The 20,323-nt window shown below is 27.2% G+C and overlaps 2 protein-coding genes across 2 annotated transcripts; both read left to right on the forward strand.

The window, feature by feature from the left end:
* Nucleotides 1–8,808: 8,808 nt before the first annotated feature.
* LOC109812647 (small ribosomal subunit protein eS12) lies at nucleotides 8,809–10,795 on the forward strand. The gene is made up of 5 exons (XM_020376652.3): nucleotides 8,809–8,922; nucleotides 9,087–9,130; nucleotides 9,910–10,201; nucleotides 10,387–10,452; nucleotides 10,558–10,795. Exons 2-5 carry the CDS (start codon nucleotides 9,123–9,125, stop codon nucleotides 10,615–10,617), a joined length of 426 nt encoding a protein of 141 aa, XP_020232241.1. The 5' UTR covers nucleotides 8,809–8,922; nucleotides 9,087–9,122; the 3' UTR covers nucleotides 10,618–10,795.
* Nucleotides 10,796–16,701: 5,906 nt separating this feature from the next.
* On the forward strand, nucleotides 16,702–18,662 carry LOC109812648 (small ribosomal subunit protein eS12). The gene is made up of 5 exons (XM_020376653.3): nucleotides 16,702–16,797; nucleotides 16,964–17,007; nucleotides 17,788–18,079; nucleotides 18,264–18,329; nucleotides 18,441–18,662. Exons 2-5 carry the CDS (start codon nucleotides 17,000–17,002, stop codon nucleotides 18,498–18,500), a joined length of 426 nt encoding a protein of 141 aa, XP_020232242.1. The 5' UTR covers nucleotides 16,702–16,797; nucleotides 16,964–16,999; the 3' UTR covers nucleotides 18,501–18,662.
* Nucleotides 18,663–20,323: the final 1,661 nt, after the last annotated feature.

The following is a 20,323-nucleotide window of genomic DNA, read 5'->3' on the forward strand; positions in this document are numbered from 1 at the left end:
TTGTAGTAACACCCACCTCAAAATTTGAAGTGCATCTTTCTTGGCAATCAGTCAAGGTGACCGAACTACAAAATTTAGGTGTTAATTAAGTGTTTTGTAGTTATCCAGTTAAAATTAGAGTGTCCTACTGCTGTTAATCATATATGTTAAATGTTGGCAATAAAAGTTTAGGTGGAACTTTAATTATAATTGAAAAGTAAGACAAAAAACAACCTAGCTAATCTTGTCTGAAGAAATTGCGAGCAATCTTGTCAGTACCATGTTATATAATTCAAAATTAATTATGCATCATACCAGACGTTAATTGATTGTGAAATTGCATATCTGTAGTCACTGCCTCACTGGTGAATATGAGTCGTTTAAGTTTTCTTCCCGCTAAATAAAGTAAAATCAAGTCTGGTTTTATTATGTTAATTTGAGAGCTATTTTATGAATGAATAATTTTATGAAATGTCTGGTTTTATCGTATCATAAATTAACATTGCCATGAAAACTTAACTTTTAATTTTAATTAATTACGGTTGGTGTGCATTCTCCTTAATATAAAATTTAAAGCAAAGGCATACTTGTTCAAATTAAGGCCTGTAGAAAAGGAATAGAGAGTTCTATTTCTAGCAGTAATTATGAAACGCTATTGCAAAACTGAAGAATATGACCAACACTAGCGAGCTTTGTGGGCAGCATGCTATCTTAAGATTTTATGGCGATCATTGTTGTGTTACTGCTCAAGAATCAGCATAATGATTAATGAGATTTATGTCTGAAGTCTGAAACTAAAGGTTGTCAAGTGAAACATCAAATCACATAGGGATAGAGAGAAGACCCTAAAAGTGTCTTTCTCCAAGTAAGCTTGTGCAGGGGGGCACCCATTCTTTCATTGATTTCATTCGAACATTTGTGGTATTCTTCCTCCTTCATGTCCTTTTCCACTCTCGGAATGAGTTATCATCAAGAAATGCCTCAGACTCAGATTACTGTACTTTGTTATCTCAAAAGTTGATATGCCAGTCTGATTTTACTATTCAAATTGATGGTTGTGAGATTTACCTAACTCTCAGCTTAATTGCCTAACATTGAAAAGAGATTATCTTATTTTAAGAAGAAAATAGAATGGACTATTATCAAAAAGAACTTCGATTTTGATTTCCAAATGTTTTTAGTATTTGTTTCTAATTGGAATCAGAGTTTAATTTCAATATCAATAGTCTATGTTGACCTTTAGCACAAACCTTTACTACTTTGGATTAATTAGATGAAACTTCAATTCTATGGAAGAAAAATACTAAAAGCATTTAAGAGACTGGATACAAATTTTGTCCTTATTTAATTAGTACCTTCTCCATATCTTCCACATTCCTAAGAAAGTATAAGATGGGTCTGGGACAGCTAAACTGTAGTAATGCACTCGCATTACACTTTGTTCCACTAACTAGTATGAAAAAAAATTTGGTCGGGTTTGCTTCAAAAGTAGGTGAATGGGAGTCCCTCAAAAAAATTAAGAGGACTTCAATTTCAAAGATAAATGCATGCATTACAATGTTGAAAGTGGGACTCCAACAAATAATGAAATTAAAAGGGTCAAAATGAGTTGGCATTTTGTATCATTTTGTCCTCCACTTGATCCACTCTGCATCAATTGGTCAACTTACTTCAAATATAGAATTCTGCTTGCACACGCTATGTACCATGTTGTTTTAATGTGCACCGTTCCTTTTCTTCTGTCATTGGCTTCAATAATGTACTCCCTTTAATTTTTGCTAATTATGTTCTGAATCAAAAAGCAAATTTGGTTCAAAAAAGACACCTTAGACGTAGGAAACTGCACTTATAAAAAAATTGCAGATTCTTCAGGCGCAATTGATAAGTAAAGAAGAGACTAGCTAGTTTGATGACACAACATAATGCATGGTCATTATTATAAACCACGATTCCTTAAAATGAGATTTCATTAAATATGTTTGCAGTGCTAATAAAGTTAAGCAGGAAAGAAACCCTTCACATTTGGTCATACATGCCAAAATGGCCCGCATAGAGCACTTAATTATAATCTCAATTTTTTGGTCTTGAAGGAAACCTCAGTGTTATTCCCTACTAAGTACTAATTATGAGTTTTACAGTGTGCGAAAAGACTCGCTAGGGGGAGGAGAGTAAAAAGTGGTGACTCTGATTGTTCCACGTTTTGCTCTCCCATTGGATTGCTTGAAGCCAGGTGTGAGGAAGATTGAAAGTTTAACCCCACGCCATTATGAATCAGTTAAGACTCAATAACTAGAATTAGTGAATGAATGATGTACGAATTGTTATTTAGCCAAACTAGCCATGTAAAGGGACGACCTCATATATAGCAGGAAATCTGCTCCTGAATTTCTAGTAACATCATATTTTTTATTCTTCTCTCTGCCTCGAATAACTTGGTCTGATATTTTAAAGGTTAATTTATTTACGAGATTATTTTTAATTTAAATTTAATTATAAAATTATTTTATATCTTTTAACTCTCTTTATTTATCTTTAATTCTCATTTAATGGTGTGATATCATTTTCCCTCATACAATATGTCATTTAAAACGCATCAAGTGAGCACAACTTCTTTATTTTATATCGCCTTTATTCATGTTTTAGACTTTTGAGTTTTAAGAGTCTAGTTCTGCAACTCCAATATTGAACATAATTGTTATAGGAGAATTTGTATAAAAGATTGTGAATAAGTTCTTTAGGATAATGTTATCATTGTGTGATATAATTGATAGATAATCATATCCTTCAACCAAGGATTTCTATTGTTTATAATTGATTGTCCAGGAAAATAATAACAAACAATTAGATTGCTCACTTCACCAAATTTAAAGAGCTTGTGTGTAATTAATATGGTGTGATGTAATATCATTAAAAGATAACTATGTTCTTCAAATATATTATTAAGAGTTTCATCTCATACCCATAAATATATAAAAGTATTCGTTAACAAAAGTTAAATCTTTAATCGAATCTTAATCTCAAGACATTAGTCTCTCACTCATGTTCATCCTAGTGACAGGAAAAAAAGAAAAAGAAAGTCAGAAGAGAATGAAAAAAATATATATATTTAGAAATTTTGGTCAAAATCTTTCAAAAATTTAAGTCGTATAGGCTGAGAATCATTGGTCAAAAGCCCATTCATTATTTTTGTTGTCATTCAAATTCAAAGTGAAGCTTTTCCTCTTTTTTAATCCTTTGTATTAAGGAAAAAGAATGGAAGAATCCTATTAAAGCAGAAGATCACCTATGTTAGGCTAATTAATTAGATGGGAAAAAGGCAGCGAAAGAGAAGGGTTGGCAAATTAATGGCTATGACAGAAGTGGAGAGCATATGATTAAGTGAGTTCTTATTGGTTTTGTTGATAAGCATCTAGTTTTTAATTTTGTAATTACTTAATTAATTGTGACAAAAAGACAAAAGATTATAGCTAATGGGTTGTTGTATATAAGCCTTCCCTGGCTGTGTACTAATTTAGTTGTGCTTGAGTTTGTTTCTCCACTAATCACAAAAAGAGAAGGGCGACTAAAGCTAACATTGGATATTTGATTTCTGATCTTTGGAGAAAGATTCTACCGAGATAATGCACTTTGATATTAAAAAAATATAAGTATGGCATATTAATTCGAACTTGATATAAAACGCTTTGTCAAACTAAATGTGCACCACACACCATTAGCTCCTATGTTTTGATTAATGTAGTTACAGTCTTGGTGATACCTGTGACTAAGTAGAATTGCAGTGGTTCCAGGAAACTATATTATACTATTTCATTATTTTATTTATATCAGATTACTTTCATTATATTTTATGGTTTGAGTTTCAGGATAAATTATAAAAATTCTCCTTTCAACTTTACGTGTGCCCAAAGGTTTAATTAGTGGTTTTACCCATCACCTTTTCAATTGTGCAAATAAAACTTTTTTATTGCTGAGCTACTACAGTGATATAGACCACTGGAAGATGACAGCAGTCTTGATTATGCCATTGAATAAATGATTATTTAGACTGCACTAGTTTTTTTAACCACAAAAAATAGTTTTTATATCATTTATTAAAAAAAAATCAATGAACAAAATTTGTTTTGTGTTGTTTATTTCGTAAAAAGCTTATTTTAATTGTTATTTCATATAATAAAAAAAAACAAATATTATATCCTAATTTTATTTAAAAACTAGAAAAGGCAAGAAATAGTTTAAATATTTGAGATTTCATCAATTCTTATATTACATATATATATATATATATGGAAATAGAATAAATATTTAAAAATAAGTAATAATATCATTAAATGTGTAAAGTGAAAATGTTAATTGATAAAAAAAATTATAAACATATATACTAACATGCAACAAAACTAGTTCTAGCTTTACGTATTGTACAAGACAAACAAACGTGTATTTTATATAATGAAAAATTATAATACATAAATATTTTTAATGTATAAAATGAATTTTGAATTTACACTTAACAATTTAAATTATAACATAATGTTATTTTTAATAATTGAAAATTTAAAATATATTGAAATTCAATTAATAGATAAAGATAGAATATGGTAGATTAAAAAAAATATAGACATTGAGAAATTTACAAATATATTAGATAGAGTATGATATGCTCCACTCAGCAAAAAAATTGACCACTCGGCAAGAAAAAAGAGTATGATACTAATACTATGATATGCACGTCTATACAAGAGAAGGGAAAGAACATAAAAAAAGTCTAAGAGAGTGAAAGTTTTAGTCCTCAAGAATTGTATATTAATTTATAAATAAAAATACATTACACAAACTTAATTAACTATTAAAGTAACAATTAAAATCAACGAATTTATAAGATTTTTTTAAATAAAAGTACTACCATATAGTAAAAATGAAATTATTTAAATATAAAATAATAATTATACATAATAAGTTATAGATTTGCTGTTAAAAAAAATTGTAGAATACCATGTAAATTTATATAACATTCCTCGGAGAACTAGTTAATTATGAGTTAATGCATATTAAACTTTAACTTGAACGAAGTTCCTTTAATAATTTGAGCTTACAATAATAACTTTTCTTTACATCTATTTCAAAATGAAATTCAGGTAAATTTGAGACAAAATTTAATTTACTATCGAACTCAATTTAAAAAGTAAACAATAGTTTTTTTCTTTTTAGTATTACTTTTCGAACAAGTATTTTTGAGCTTACCAACTAAAAAACAACCACACCCACCCTTATTAGTGAATCTTAGACTGGGAAGTGAGAAAGAAATTGAAATTATAAATTTTTTATCCGTCGTCATCAAATTTGGTATTAAAAGATTTTTAATAATTTATACATTTCATTCGATCAAGTGAATTAAATCCTTTTAATAAATAATAATAATTTTAAAATCATATATTGACAACAATTGGGGATTGGATTCGTTAAAACTTCGTTCAATTTAATTAAGATTAAAACTTAAAAGCATAGCTAAACCAACATTTTATATCATTTGTTACTATATAATCATTCAACTTCGTTCAAGTTGAATATAATCATTCTTTAACTTTAATGAAGCTCGACGCATGATAAAAAAAAATAAGAAAAATAAACAAATTACAATTTATCTCCATTAATTTGATATATTCAGCATGGTATTGTTTTTTTCTATAAATAAAATCTCATACTTTCTTTCTTTTTTTTGTGAACAGGTAATTGAAGGAAGAGGGGGTAAAAGAGTTAAGAAATGTGATGATATAATTTACAACTCGCTTAGTATCGATGAAAAGGAAAGAAGAGTGTAATATATTTGTTGGTCTCACGGGTTTTGGTCTATCCTCTTGTATGAAGAGATTTAAAGATTAAAGAAAACATCTATAATTTTACAATTTTATCCCTCCCTTTTTCTCTACCAACAATTTAATTTTAAAGGGTATTTTTGTAAATTGATTTGTAACATTAATTTAATATTGTACATAATTTAATATAAACCAATAAAAAAAAATTAATCTACTATTCAATTCTCTTATATAACTTTTATATCAAATAACTTCAATTTTTATTTTATTTTTTTACTTTTTTCTCTTCCCTTCTTACTTATTCTCTTTATTTTCATCCCGACTATCAAACATAGAAAGTTTGGATTAAAATAAATATTATCATAGTTACATTTTAATTGTGCTCAACAAACTTTAAGATTGTAGTCAATTTATGTGGGACAAATAAAAAAAGTTAATATTTTAAACTTTCAAACTTCAAGAAGGCTTGATCATATAAAACAAAAAGTAGGAAATAACTTATAGAGCATTTCATACACGAAATTTTTTTTAATGTACAAAAATCATGATTCTTGAAAATTTTAAATTTTAAAAATTATAATTTATAAGAATGATTAAAATCTATTTAGTTATGAGTAAAATTTTAAAATATTTATAAATATTATCTAAGAATCAAAAAATTTTACTGCGTTAAATAGAAAAATAAAGATAACTTAACATTTTTATTGGAATAAAAATTTTCATTTAACTTGAAAATATAGGATTCTTATAAATACCTACTCTCATAGAAACGAATTTATAAAATAATATGTAAAAAAATTATGAAAAATAATATTTTCTACAAATATTATGTTTTAACTAATAAATCAAACACAAGAAATTAATTTTCCTAATCTAAAATTCTTTAAAAAGTTAAAAAAAAATTATTGTACCAAATACTCCCTTAAAAAAATGTTAAGGAATAATGTATCACTAACCCAAAATTAATATTTGAAACATAAACATTCTTTTTTATTTGCATAATAACTAAGAATTTAATTTAATGCACTAACACAGTAAATATTTATTTACATCGTTATTCAATCAATAATTATTTTAATTAGCAAAGATATTTGAGTCAAATTTTCTTCTTAAATTCGTTTGAATTTGTTGTTTTTTTTTGGTAGAGTAAATGTATTGGTTTATTTGAAGAGGAGAACAAAAAAAGAAGAAGAATGTTAATGTAGAAAGAAAGAAGAGAGGAGAAAGGGTGTGGGCTATTGATTTGTCTTTTGCAGCTGTCCTCTTCATTTTTCACCTCAATGGGCTTTTCTTCTACAAAGGACCAATGTGCCTTCGGTTAAGGGCTGCCCATGCAACTTCAAAAGTCCAATTAAACCAAAACTGATCCATAATTGCTGTTAAATCTTCAGTTTGGGTCTGGTTCCATTTACATTAGCTACGATTTCAGTTTAAAATCCAGTTTTTTTTTTTTTTTATAAATAAAAATAAAGAAAGCCTCTTGTTTTCAAAGGCACCAACATAATAGGCAACTTACATATAAACCATCCTCATCTTAAATTCTTACCTGTTGAAAATAATTTATATTAGTAAATAGTATTTTTCTAAAATTTGTTTTAGTAAATTATCTTTTTATTATCAATTCATACATATTAAACATAAATCCTTAATATTTTTATATATTTTTTAATTCTTTATTTATTATAATTATTTATAAATTAAATTTAAATATTTAAAAAATTATCAATAAATAAAAACTATATTGTACTTTAATATAAATTATTTACTATATTTATATGTTTAAAATTAATTACTTATATAAATTTTAAATATAAGATATATATCTAAATATAATATTTATTTGTATACATAATTTTATTGTAAATTTTAGTTATATATAATAAAAATCTAATCCTCATTAAAATATTAGTTATATTGAAAAAGGTAATTTTATAACAAACATTTACAATTCAATAAAGTTTTAATGGCTTTCAAAAAAAAATGTGTATAACTTTTGAGCATTTCTTATACAAAAATCAATAAATTTATTATTGAATCAATATATGAATATTTACATTTGGATAAACTAGTTTCTTTTTAAAATATATTTACATTGTTTATGTAACGACTTGTTATAATTTTTATATTTAATGAAATCAATGATTAATAATAATAATATATATATATATATATATATATATATATAAAATTACTAAATTAATTCAAAATATTAAATTACCAATATTTATTAAATAAAATTAAAATATTTAAATTTTAAAATTTAAATTATAACAAAAATAATTTTAAAAATATTTGCACAAAAAATTTAAAATATGTATATTTGTTGAAATAAAATAAAATTATTAAAATGATTAAAAATATTAAAATATCTATATTTTATTAAAAGAAATTAAATATTCAAGTCAATTAAAAATAATAAAATAGTTATATTTAAAATTTCAATTATAATTTAAATATTTTTTAAAAAAATAAACAAAAAAATTTAAAAAGTCAGATTTAAAAAAAAAAAATAACCTCGTTGAGAAATCAGTTTTTCAAAAACTAATTTTTAAATTGACAAAAAAATTTACGTTGACAAATCAGTTAATGTAGTAACGATTTCTCATTACATACAATACTTTGATATATTTATGTAAATAATATAAAAGATAGATTATTTATATAAATATAAATTAAAAATAATATATTATAAAAAAAAATCTACATTACATTTGTGTTAAATAATTTCTTAATTTTATTTAATTTCAAAATAATAGAAGTATCGAACACTTGTCTAAATTAAGTGTGGGTGACTCAGGTTGGATTCCATTCATTTATAAAATAAAATTTGACCATATTTTATAGAGATTAAAATCAAATCTTATATATACAAAATATAAATAAGTTAAGAAATTGAAAGCTCATTTTAAACAAGTAAAATTATCGGTAAAAAAAACAAAAAAAAAAAAAAAAAAAAAAAAAGTTAAATTCAAAGTTTTTATTTAAAAGAAAAACCATAAAGAAGAGGGACACTTCGGACTTTTCAGTTAAAATGGTTAGGGTTTATGGTTTCTCATATAAATTTCCAAAATTTTCAGGATTTTCGTATCAGAAGCACAGAGCTAAGGATTACGGCCGTTCAGTCCCCAGCAAGGTTTTCCTTCTTCTTCTTCTCTCTCATACTGTCTGCCACATATACTCATTCATTAACGATGTTAAATCTCATGACTTTTTTTTAAAGTTGGAAAATGCCACATCCCTTTGTCTATTATTTTGTTTGCAAAACCTCTGATTTCTTTGTTATTTTTGTTTGTGCAGGAAGCAGACTCTGTCTTTTGAGATCAACAACAAAACATGTCGGGGTATGCTAATTTTTTCTTTCTTCGGTGATTGATTGCACCTCGTACTTGGTTTTATGGAAGGAGCTCTTTTTTATTTATTTTTTCTACGGTATTAAATTTTTAAATTAATATTTAGTAGAACGACGATGCCATATTCAAAATCATGTTATTGTAGCCCTCAAATGGTTCCTTCATGGTTTTGGTGGTAATGTGCTGCCTTGAGGTTAGATTTTTGTGGGTCAAGTTTCGATTTTCACATTTCGATTTCTCAAAATTGGAATGGTTTTATTGAATTACCTATGTCCTCTTGTTTCGATGAATTGTATTTGGGTTTTGACGTTGACCCCTGATGGAGTTTTTGTTCCAATTTTCTGCTCCCTTCACAAGAGTCTGGTTTATTTTACTAATTTACCTGTTAGAGGCAGAATCACTTTATGACTTATACATACAAAGATTCACTGTATTATAGATGTATGAAGTATCTACTGTAATCTATTTTCATTTTGGGCATTACCTTTTTTGTTTTTGTTGGATATATCGTAGGCAATGCTTTTGAAAATTCAAATTTGCATTGGAGAAATATGTAAGAACTGCTTATGGAAAAAACCTTATTATGTGTATTAGATTTTCTAATATTTAGAGTGGAAATAATTATTGTAGAAGCTGCTGGTAGAAGTTGTCCACATAACCTATTGTGTGTAATGGTCCACTCCTGTTTCTGAATAGCCTTTCCTTGACAAGTTTAAGATGCTTGTAAGAGTTCCTCCTGACTGGTCAGAATATTTTAAATGTTTTTGCAGTGAAGAAGGAGCTGTTGCAGTGGAGGCACCTGCTGCTGCAATTCCAGGTGAGCCAATGGACATCATGACTGCCTTACAGCTTGTGCTGAGAAAGTCTCTGGCATATGGTGGTCTTGCACGAGGCCTTCATGAGGGTGCTAAGGTAATTGAGAAGCATGCTGCCCAGCTCTGTGTTCTAGCAGAAGATTGCGACCAACCTGACTATGTGAAATTAGTGAAGGCCCTTTGTGCAGAGCACAGTGTTAGCCTTTTGACAGTTCCAAGTGCAAAGACTCTTGGAGAATGGGCTGGTGTAAGTGCCTTAGATTCCTTGACTCCAAAACCATGTTACTTCAATATCTTGTACCATTCATATACTTTCAGTTCCCAAATTCAGTCGCTTAACTTGATATGTTTTTTTTTTTTATTTACATCAACAAACATAGCCTTGTTGCATAATTTTCCTGTATTAAATTTGGTTGGTTTTTTATCTTGTAGTTGTGTAAGATTGATTCTGAAGGAAAGGCTAGGAAGGTAACTGGTTGCTCATGTGTGGTTGTCAAGGTACGACTTATATTTCAAATGGAAATGTTTGGAGTCCATTTTTTTCTATCAATATGTTGTAGTCTTTTTGCACACTACAAATGTTGAAGTATTTGCATTTTGCAGGATTTTGGGGAGGAACATGAAGCCTATAATGTTGTTCTGCAGCATGTGAAATCTAACTAACTTTCAGTATGCTTAGATTTGTGGGTTTCAGTTTAAAGTTATTGTATGAGTCTATAAGGATGATTTTTCCCTCTATATTGAGTATCTGCGTAGGGATTTTGACGGGTTAGTACAATTATACCTGTTCTCATTGTTGCCGAGTGATTTTTTTTACTACTATTGGTTTTCTGTTTATTTAGACTGACCTGTTAAGTCAATTCTTATGCTTCACACGAATCATATCATGTTACTATGGGTTAGGATCTTCATAATGCCGCTACAAATTACTACGTAATGGGTTAGGATCCCCATTAAATCATGTATCAACAACCCTCTAAAATCCACACTAGAGCCCCATAGGAGGCTGTCATATAGTAGTATGCAAGATCATGATAGACCATTCCCAATGGAACATTTATTTGTGCCTCTGCATCATTCGTTTCACTTTCCTATTGCCATTCAATTCCTATTATAAAAGGGACAACATAGACTTGGAGTTTAGCTCCAATTTGAACTTTTTTAGAGTCCATTATTCCTAGATAGATGAAGACCCTTCTAAACACCCCAAATTCTTCTCCCCACTACGTTCCCATTGTAACCGTTGATTTACTGGCTAAATTCTTTGTTGGCAGAATCGCATACCCTGTAGTACCATACCCAATACTGCTCGCTTCATCTAAATTTGTTTTAACCTACCTATGATTCAGTGCCAAGTGCCAACCATCCGATTCTCTTGTTGACCTATCCTTATTTGTTGCTAGCTGCTAGTGCTGTTATCTATTACAGAGTGTGAACCCAATCAACGAACTTGTATGCCTGTTAGGTCAATTGTTATTCAAGTGTGTGATGTTGTGTTGACACTGGATTTACAGTTTTTTTTTTTGGTTCAAGGATTTATTGGTTAACTATAACACCTTTTCCTCGTATGGTATTTGTGGCTAGTAAGCCTTCATCTAGTTTCAGTCTAAATTTCATTCATTACAAAATTCTTATTTTGATTCTAGATCTTACTATACATCCTTTATTTTATTTTATTTATTACGATTATTTGCTGACATTAGTGATTAAAGCAAATAATAGATTAAAGTGATATATATATATACATATAATTAAATTGATAGGCATTTACATACTTGAAGACATTTTATCTGGTACACGCACATACGTTGGCGTTATTGACCTTTGCGGCCCATCCTACATAACCATTTAGCAGTTGTCCAATGGCAATGCTAGTCCCGGTCCATCTTTGCGTAAGTTATTTGATTCTCATTATTTAAACTAGTGGGGTCGTACTGAGTCTCTATTTTTGTTTAAAAGTGTTTTAAGAATTATTGTTTGTCGAACCAATTGGTGGTGTTATATTTAATTTTTGAATTTTAATGTCTTTGAGTTATTGATTTATAATGTTAGTTAATTTTAATTATTTAAAAATTTAAGGATAAAATAATTTAAAAATTGTGTACACAGAAGTAGGGAATTGCTTTTATATACATGTATAGATGATTATTATCCATCGCATGTATTAAGTGACAGTTTGGGGTTTTGGGGGTAATACTCTTGATTGAGTGTAGACGGTGATTGGGCTGAATTGACAATTTGGAATGCCATAAGTATTTAAATTTTGTAATAAATAATTAATAATATTAGATGAGATTAGATTAGTGTCATATGGAGATTAGTTTTAGATAATGGTAGTTTATTGAATCACTTACGTGGGAATTGAATATTTATTGTATTAAATAAGTAAATAAAATCAAGATTTATTATGTTCAATGAGTATATATAAATTTCATTTTTTATTGCAACAAAAATTTGTTTTTAACTTGAGAATGCAAGATTTTCATATTCTTATGGTATAATATTTTCTAGGAATGTTATTTTTTATATAATAAATCAAACAAAAAATATAACAATAAAGTATGAGTCGCACGTTAAGTAGAATAAGAAACGTATTGTACATAAGGCATGGGATTTTTCTACCGAAAATTAGTCTTTTGGGTTGACTTTCAAACGAAGTTGTCACGGACAAGCTATTATGGTCGACTTTTAAAAGGAGTGTAAATGTTATGAAGCATATTAACTAGAATAACAACCATTTAGGAGTCTCACTTGATATATAATATTTGAAATTAAACTCTCCTTTGGTAGTTAACCCACAACAAAGGTTGTTTTGAAGGTAATAACGTGAAAAAGAACACATTGTCTCTGAAATTAAGAAAGCCATTAAAATTAGTAAAAGTTGCAATAAACGTAAGCAAATTAAGATTGGGATTGGGCCACCTCTCCGAATTAAATGTCACATGAGCCCACAGAGTAAATCTTGTATTTATGTTGGAACTCAAGTGGTTAATAAATGTGACATCGCCAATCCTAAAGCAAAGTAGCAGTTGAAGGAAGTGATACATACGCATTTGCTTTACCCTCCAAGGCGCCAATCTCCTTCCTAGGCCTATAACTAACCTCCTTTTTATGCCCATGACTAATTGACCTGAGGCCAATCATCTTAATAATTATCGACACACGTTAAATTTACATCTTCCTGAGTTTATGGACTTGGTCCATGAGACTATAAGATAATATACTTATTGTATCCTTATAGGTAAAAGACTAACCTATCATGTTTATGCTATCCAATGTCGATCGAGTTCAACATAAGAGGTTAACTAACTCATTTATCGCTCTAAGTATAATAATTCATCTAAAATGCATAATGAAGGATATAAATCATCACTTTATAAGATGTGCACCCAAGATATGTGGAATGATTGTGAACATAACAGGAAAAATATTGAGATAAAGATTAGGAGGGAGGCCGAGCATCAAAGCCTCAAAACCCTATTGTTAGGTTAAGAAGAGAGAGATGCCTTAAGGGGAGACATGTCTTCATTTTAAAAACAAAAACACAACTAAAAAGAATAAAGAAATGAGAACGATTGAGTACTCCGGCAACGAGATCATCTTTGTGATCGAAACAAAAATACATTACCCTAACTTAACTATTAAAGTAACAATTAAAATCAATAGATTTATAAGATTTTTTTAAATAAAAGTGCTACTATATAGTAAAAATATGAAATTGTTTATTTAAAAATATATTTTATAATTTTTTAAAAATATAAAGTAATATTTATACACAATAAGTTATAAATTTGCTGTAAAAATTAAAAGTTAAGATTTAAAATTTAGAATACCATGTGAATTTATATTCCATTCCTAAAAGAACTAGTTATGAGTTAGTACATATGTTTGGATTAATGTTGAAACTTTAACTTGAATGAACTTCTTTTGATAATTTAAGCTTTCAATCTTTAAAAATGAAACTCAAGAAAAATTTGAGACAAAATTTAGTTTACTATCAAACCCAATTCGAAAGCAAACAATAAGTTTTTCAAAAGGAAATAATTTATTTCCTACAAAACCTCCTTCCAATAATTTTTTTAATAAACTTCTTTTTAATAAATCTGTTGTAGATATTTATTTACGAGTTAATCATTCATACACTACTAGTAAAGTTTTTTACACTAGCAACTAATCAAATCTTTTTTATTATTTTATTTTATTTTTATTTTATTAAATAAGCAACTCACATGACACTATTAAAAAATATGATTGGTTGTCAGTGTAAAAAAACTTTATACTGGCAGTGTATAGGTTATTAAGTCTTTATTTATTTTTATATATAATAATATTATAAAGTAATTTTGTAATAAAAATAATTAAAATAAATAAATATATCAAAATAAAAATAAAAAATAGGTATTATATGATATTTATATATTATATCAAAACAAATAGTTCAAAATAAAAAAAAAAATTGAATACAAATATTTTAATAATTATTAATTATTATTAGATTTATGAAATATTATAAAATAAATTGTTACTAAAATAATTAAAAATATATATTAAAACAAAAGAAAAATTTGGATGAAAATATTTTAATAACTATAATCATTATTAAATTTCCACAATATTATAAAATAAAGTACTATTGAAAATAATTAAGAAAATAAATATTTCAAAATAATTTTTTTTAGATAAAATCACTTTAATAATTACTAATGATTATTAAATTTACACAATATTATAAAATAAAGTGCTACTAAAAATAATTATAAAAATAAAATATATATTAAAATAAATATATAAAAATAAAAGTATATATAAAGGGAACAATTTCTTGCCTCCAAAATCTCCTTCTAATAATTTCATCCAATAAACTTTCCTCCAATAATTTATTTCAATAAACATCCATTCAATAAATCTGTTACAAATATTTATTTCCTCTAATAATTTTTTCCTAAATATTTTTATATATAAATAATATAATAAAATAAATTATTAATAAATATATATATATATATATATATATATATATATATATATTATCGGAAATAATTACACACAAACAAATATATCAAAATAAAAGAGAAAAATGGATATTTTATAGTATTTATATATTATATCAAAATAAAAGAAAAATTTTAGATTTTTTTAATAATTACTAATTATTATTAAATTTTTAAAATATTATAAAATAAATTCCTACTGAAAATATTAAAATAAAATTTGGATGAAAATATTTTAAAAATTTCTAATCATTATAAGATTTATGAAATATTATAAAATAAAGTGCTATTGAAAAAAAAAACAAATATATCAATATAAAAAAGAAAAATATAGATAAAAATATTTTTAACATATCATTATTAGATTTATGTAATATTATAAAATAATGTGCCATTGAAAAAATAAATATATTGAAAAATATATCAAAATAAAAAGTAAAATATGAATTAAAATATTTTAATAATTGTTAATCATTATAACCCGGACAAAACAAAAAATAAAAAACATAAATAAATTACTTGACAAAAATGGTAGTCTATATAATTATAATCAATAAATAAAAAATAATATTATCAAATATCAAAATTCTTAAATGACTTAAATCATAAAAAAAATTGAAACGTTTTCATCCATGAATTCTTGAATCGCTGAAATTGTTTAATTAAAAAATATTATTATACTAGAATAATAGTCTATATAATTATAATCAATAAATTAAACAAGGTATTAACAAGTATAATTTTTTTTAAATGGCTTAAATATTTACACTTGCATAGACTAATTCCTCTTTAAAATAGGTTTACATATGTTTTAAATCCAATAAATATGATTTTGTCCAATTTTAATTCTTATATATATATATATATATTTATTTATTTATTTATTTTGAAATGCCTGATATGTTTTTAGTTATTATTATCAACTATTGTTAATTTAATATTGAGATAAAGTATTATTAATTAAGATAATTAAGTTAATAAAAGATATTTTAAATTAACATAATTATATTAATTTAGATGCATAAATTATTTAATTAATATATTTATTATTATATTTTAACCAGATAATTATATATAATTAACCTTTTCAATTTATTTTAAAATTTTAATATATTATAAAAATTATTTTTAACAATTTATTTTTAATATTATATTTTTTTGACAGCTTTAAGCATTGTACTTAAAAGCAGTAGAATTTACCGAGACATTTGTAATTTAATTTTAGTATGTTACTTTTATCTTAGAAACAAAATCCTTAGTATATTAAAAATATAAATTATTTTACAACTAATCGAAATTAATGAAATGAAATACAAAAATGATAAATTAAAAGTACATTATAATATAAGTAAATTATTTTTTCATAACTCAACTCATACTTTAATATGAAATATACATATTTATCATTAAATTAAATATACATTAAATTCGTGTGAAATAATAAGAAATTAATTTTATTTAATTTGAAAATGATCAGACATTAGTCTAAATGAAGTGTCGAATTGGATTCCATTCGTTTAGAAATAAAATTTAACTATATTTGTAGAGAATAAAATCATATCTTATATTCCCTTCAAAAAAAAAAAATCATATATATGCAAAAATACGAATAAGTTGAAAGCTCATTTTAAACAAGTAAAATTCTTACAGACGGTCAAATGGTATTACGATTGGTTTTTAAATTTTAGTAAAAAAAAAATAATTAAAATTCGTAGTTTTTATTTGAAAGAAAAAGCATAAAGAAGAGGGACAGTTCGGACTTTTCAGCTAAACTGGTTAGGGTTTATGATTTCTCATATAAATTTCCAAAATGCAGTGAGGTAAGGATTTCGGCCGTTCAGTCCCCAACAAGGTCTTTCTTCTTCTTCGTCTCTCATTCTGTCTGTCACTTATACTCATTCATTGGCGATGTTAAAGCTCATGAATTTTTTTTTTTCAAGTTGGAAAATGCTGCATCCCTTTGTCTATTAATTTGTTTGCACAATCTCTGATTTCTTTTGTTATTTTTGTTTATGCAGGAAGCAGAATCTGTCTTTTGAAATCAACGACAAAACATGTCGGGGTATGCTAATTTTTACTTTCTTTGGTGATAGATTGCACCTCGTACTTGGTTTTATGGAAGGCGCTCTTATTTATTTATTTTTTCTATGGTATTAATTTTTTAAATTAATATTTAGTAGAACGACGATGCCATATTCAAAATCATGTTATTGTAGCCCGAAAATGGTTCCTTCAGGATTTTGGTGGTAATGTGCTACCTTGAGGTTAGATTTTGGTGGGTCAAGTTTCAATTTTAACATATCGATGTCTCAAAATTGAAATGGTTTTATTGAATTACCGATGTCTTCTTGGTCCGATGAATAGTAATATGGTTTTGACGTTGACCCCTGATGGAGTTTTTGTTCCAATTTTCTGCTCCCTTCACAAGAGTATGGATTATTTTACTAATTTACCTGTTAGAGGCAGAATCACTTTATGATTCATTCATACGATGATTCACTGTATTATAGATGTATGAAGTATGTACTGTAATCTATTTTCATTTTTGGGCATTACCTTTTTCGTTTTTGTTGGATATATAGTAGGCATTGTTTTTAAAAAATTTCATTTGCATTAGAGAAATATATAAGATCTGCTTATGGAAAAAACCTAATTATGTGTATTACATATTTTAATATTTAGAGTGGAAATAATTATTGTAGAAGCTGCTGGTAAAAGTTGTCCACATTACCTATTGTGTGTGTAATGGTCCACTCCTGTTTCTGAATAGCCTTCCCTTGACATGTTTAAGATGCTTGTAAGAGTTCCTCCTGACTGGTCAGAATATTTTAAATATTTGCAGTGAAGAAGGAGCTGTTGCAGTGGAGGCACCTGCTGCTGCAATTCCAGGTGAGCCAATGGACATCATGACTGCCTTACAGCTTGTGCTGAGAAAATCTCTGGCATATGGTGGTCTTGCACGAGGCCTTCATGAGGGTGCTAAGGTGATTGAGAAGCATGCTGCACAGCTCTGTGTTCTAGCAGAAGATTGCGACCAACCTGACTATGTGAAATTAGTGAAGGCCCTTTGTGCAGAGCACAGTGTTAGCCTTTTGACAGTTCCAAGTGCAAAAACTCTTGGAGAATGGGCTGGTGTAAGTGCCTTAGATTTCTTGACTTCAAAACCATGTTACTTCAATTTCTTGTACCATTCATATACTTTCAGTTCCCAAATTCAGTCGGTTAAATTTATATGGGTTTATTTTTTATTTACATCGACAAAGAAAGCCTTATTGCATTATTTTCCTGTATTAAATTTGGTCGTTTTTTATGTTGCAGTTGTGTAAGATTGATTCTGAGGGAAAGGCTAGGAAGGTAACTGGTTGCTCATGTGTGGTTGTCAAGGTATGACTTATATTTTTAAATGGAAATTTCGAGTCTTTGATTTTTATTTTTTAAATATGTTGTAGTCTTTTTGCCATGCCATATGCATGTTGAAGTATTTGCATTTTGCAGGATTTTGGCGAGGAACATGAAGCCTACAATGTTGTTCTGCAGCATGTGAAATCTAACTAACTTTCAGTATGCTTAGATTTGTGGGTTTCAGTTTGAAGTTATTGTATGAATCTATAAGGATGATTTTTCCCTCTATTGAGTATCTTCGTAGGGATTTTGACTGTTTAGTACAATTATACCTGTTCTCATTGTTAGTGAGTGGTTTTTTATTTTTATTTTTTATTACTATTGGTTTTCTGTTTATTTAGACTGACCAGTTGAGTCAATTGCTTATACTTCACGTGAATCAAGTTATGGCAGTATGGGTTAGGATCCCCATTAAATCATGTATCAACAACCCTCTAAAATCCACGCAATTGTACATCATGATATATAGACCATTTCCAACGTTGCATTCATTTGTGCTTTTGCATCATTTGTTTCACTTTTCCTATTGCCTTTCAATTTCTATTGTAAAAGGGACACCATAGATTTAGTTCCAATATGGCTTCTTTAGAATCCAATATTCCTAGATAGATGAAGACCCTTCCAAACACCCCAAATTCTTCTCCCCGCTGTAACTTCCCATTGTAACTGCTAATTTACTGTCTAAATTTTTTGTTGGAAGAATCGCATACCCTGGAATACCTTGCCCAATTCTGCCCTCGCTCCTTTTTAATTTGTTGCTAGCTGCTACTGCATTTATCTTTTACAGTTGTGAACCAATCAAAGAACTCGTAGGCCTGTTCGCTCAGTTATTCAAAGTGTGATGTTGACAAAGGATGTCAGGTTCTCTCTTTTCTTTTGGTACAAGGATTTACAGGTTCACCATAACACCTTATGATTTGAGCCCCATTATTTAAATGATTATAATCCGTCCGTTGAATTAGCTAATAATTTGGGGGGTTTTGGGGGCAATACTTTGATTGGGCTGAGTTGACAATTTGGAATGCCATCTCAAGTATTTTAGTTTTGTAAGAAAGAATTAATATTAGATTAGCTTACGTGATATATGGAGATTAGTTTATGTCATGTAGTCCGTTGAATCACCTACATGGGAATCGAATATTTATTATATTAAATAAGTAAATAAAATCGAACATTTATATTAGTAAATATAAATGTGATATGTTTTACTGCATCAAAATTTTATTTTCAGCTGGCGAATGTAGGATTTTCATATTCAAGTGCTTAATAAATGTGACACCATCAATCCTAAATAAGAGGATTTAGAGTGTTTTAAACATCTAAACAAGTAAAACTACATTCAGTGCTTAACCTGGTGTATAGTTAATTGATAATTTAACCTTACTAACTATAATTTTTTTATGACAGCATTAATATTTATTTTATAATATATAAGACCGGCATTGGTTGTTGAAAACTCGAAGAATTAAGAAAATAAGAAATAATTCACTCACCAACCTAAAAAACAAAAAAAAAATTGTACTTTCCAGGTGCGTGGGTGATTGAATCTCTTCCTTCACCAACCCATGGAGTAGGTCTTTCCCAATTCCCACCACACGCAAATATAATAAGATAATAAATAGTAAATGAAACCATTCAAACAAAATATTTCTCTTCAATTTTCCCATGAGATTATTTGGGAAGTATACACGTTTTTCCATTTGTCCAAAAGTCGAGTCGACAAATTGAAATAGGAAATCGTACACCAAACAGAACATATATCACCAACTTTACCACAATAAATAAAACGGTAATCTGGTCGCTCGCATGCCATAAACCATTGTTACATTAACTTCATTTTTTTTTATATATATTAATGGAACCTTTAAAACCTTTTTTCACTTTGAAATGATCAAGGCCTATTGACAGTTTTTTATTTTTTATTTTTTATTTATTGAATGTGACATTTTTTTTCACTAAAAATAATATTTTTATTG

Source organism: Cajanus cajan, chromosome 10 (genome assembly GCF_000230855.2).
Source record: "Cajanus cajan strain Asha chromosome 10, NIPB_CcT2T_4, whole genome shotgun sequence".
Taxonomy (NCBI): Eukaryota; Viridiplantae; Streptophyta; class Magnoliopsida; order Fabales; family Fabaceae; genus Cajanus; species Cajanus cajan.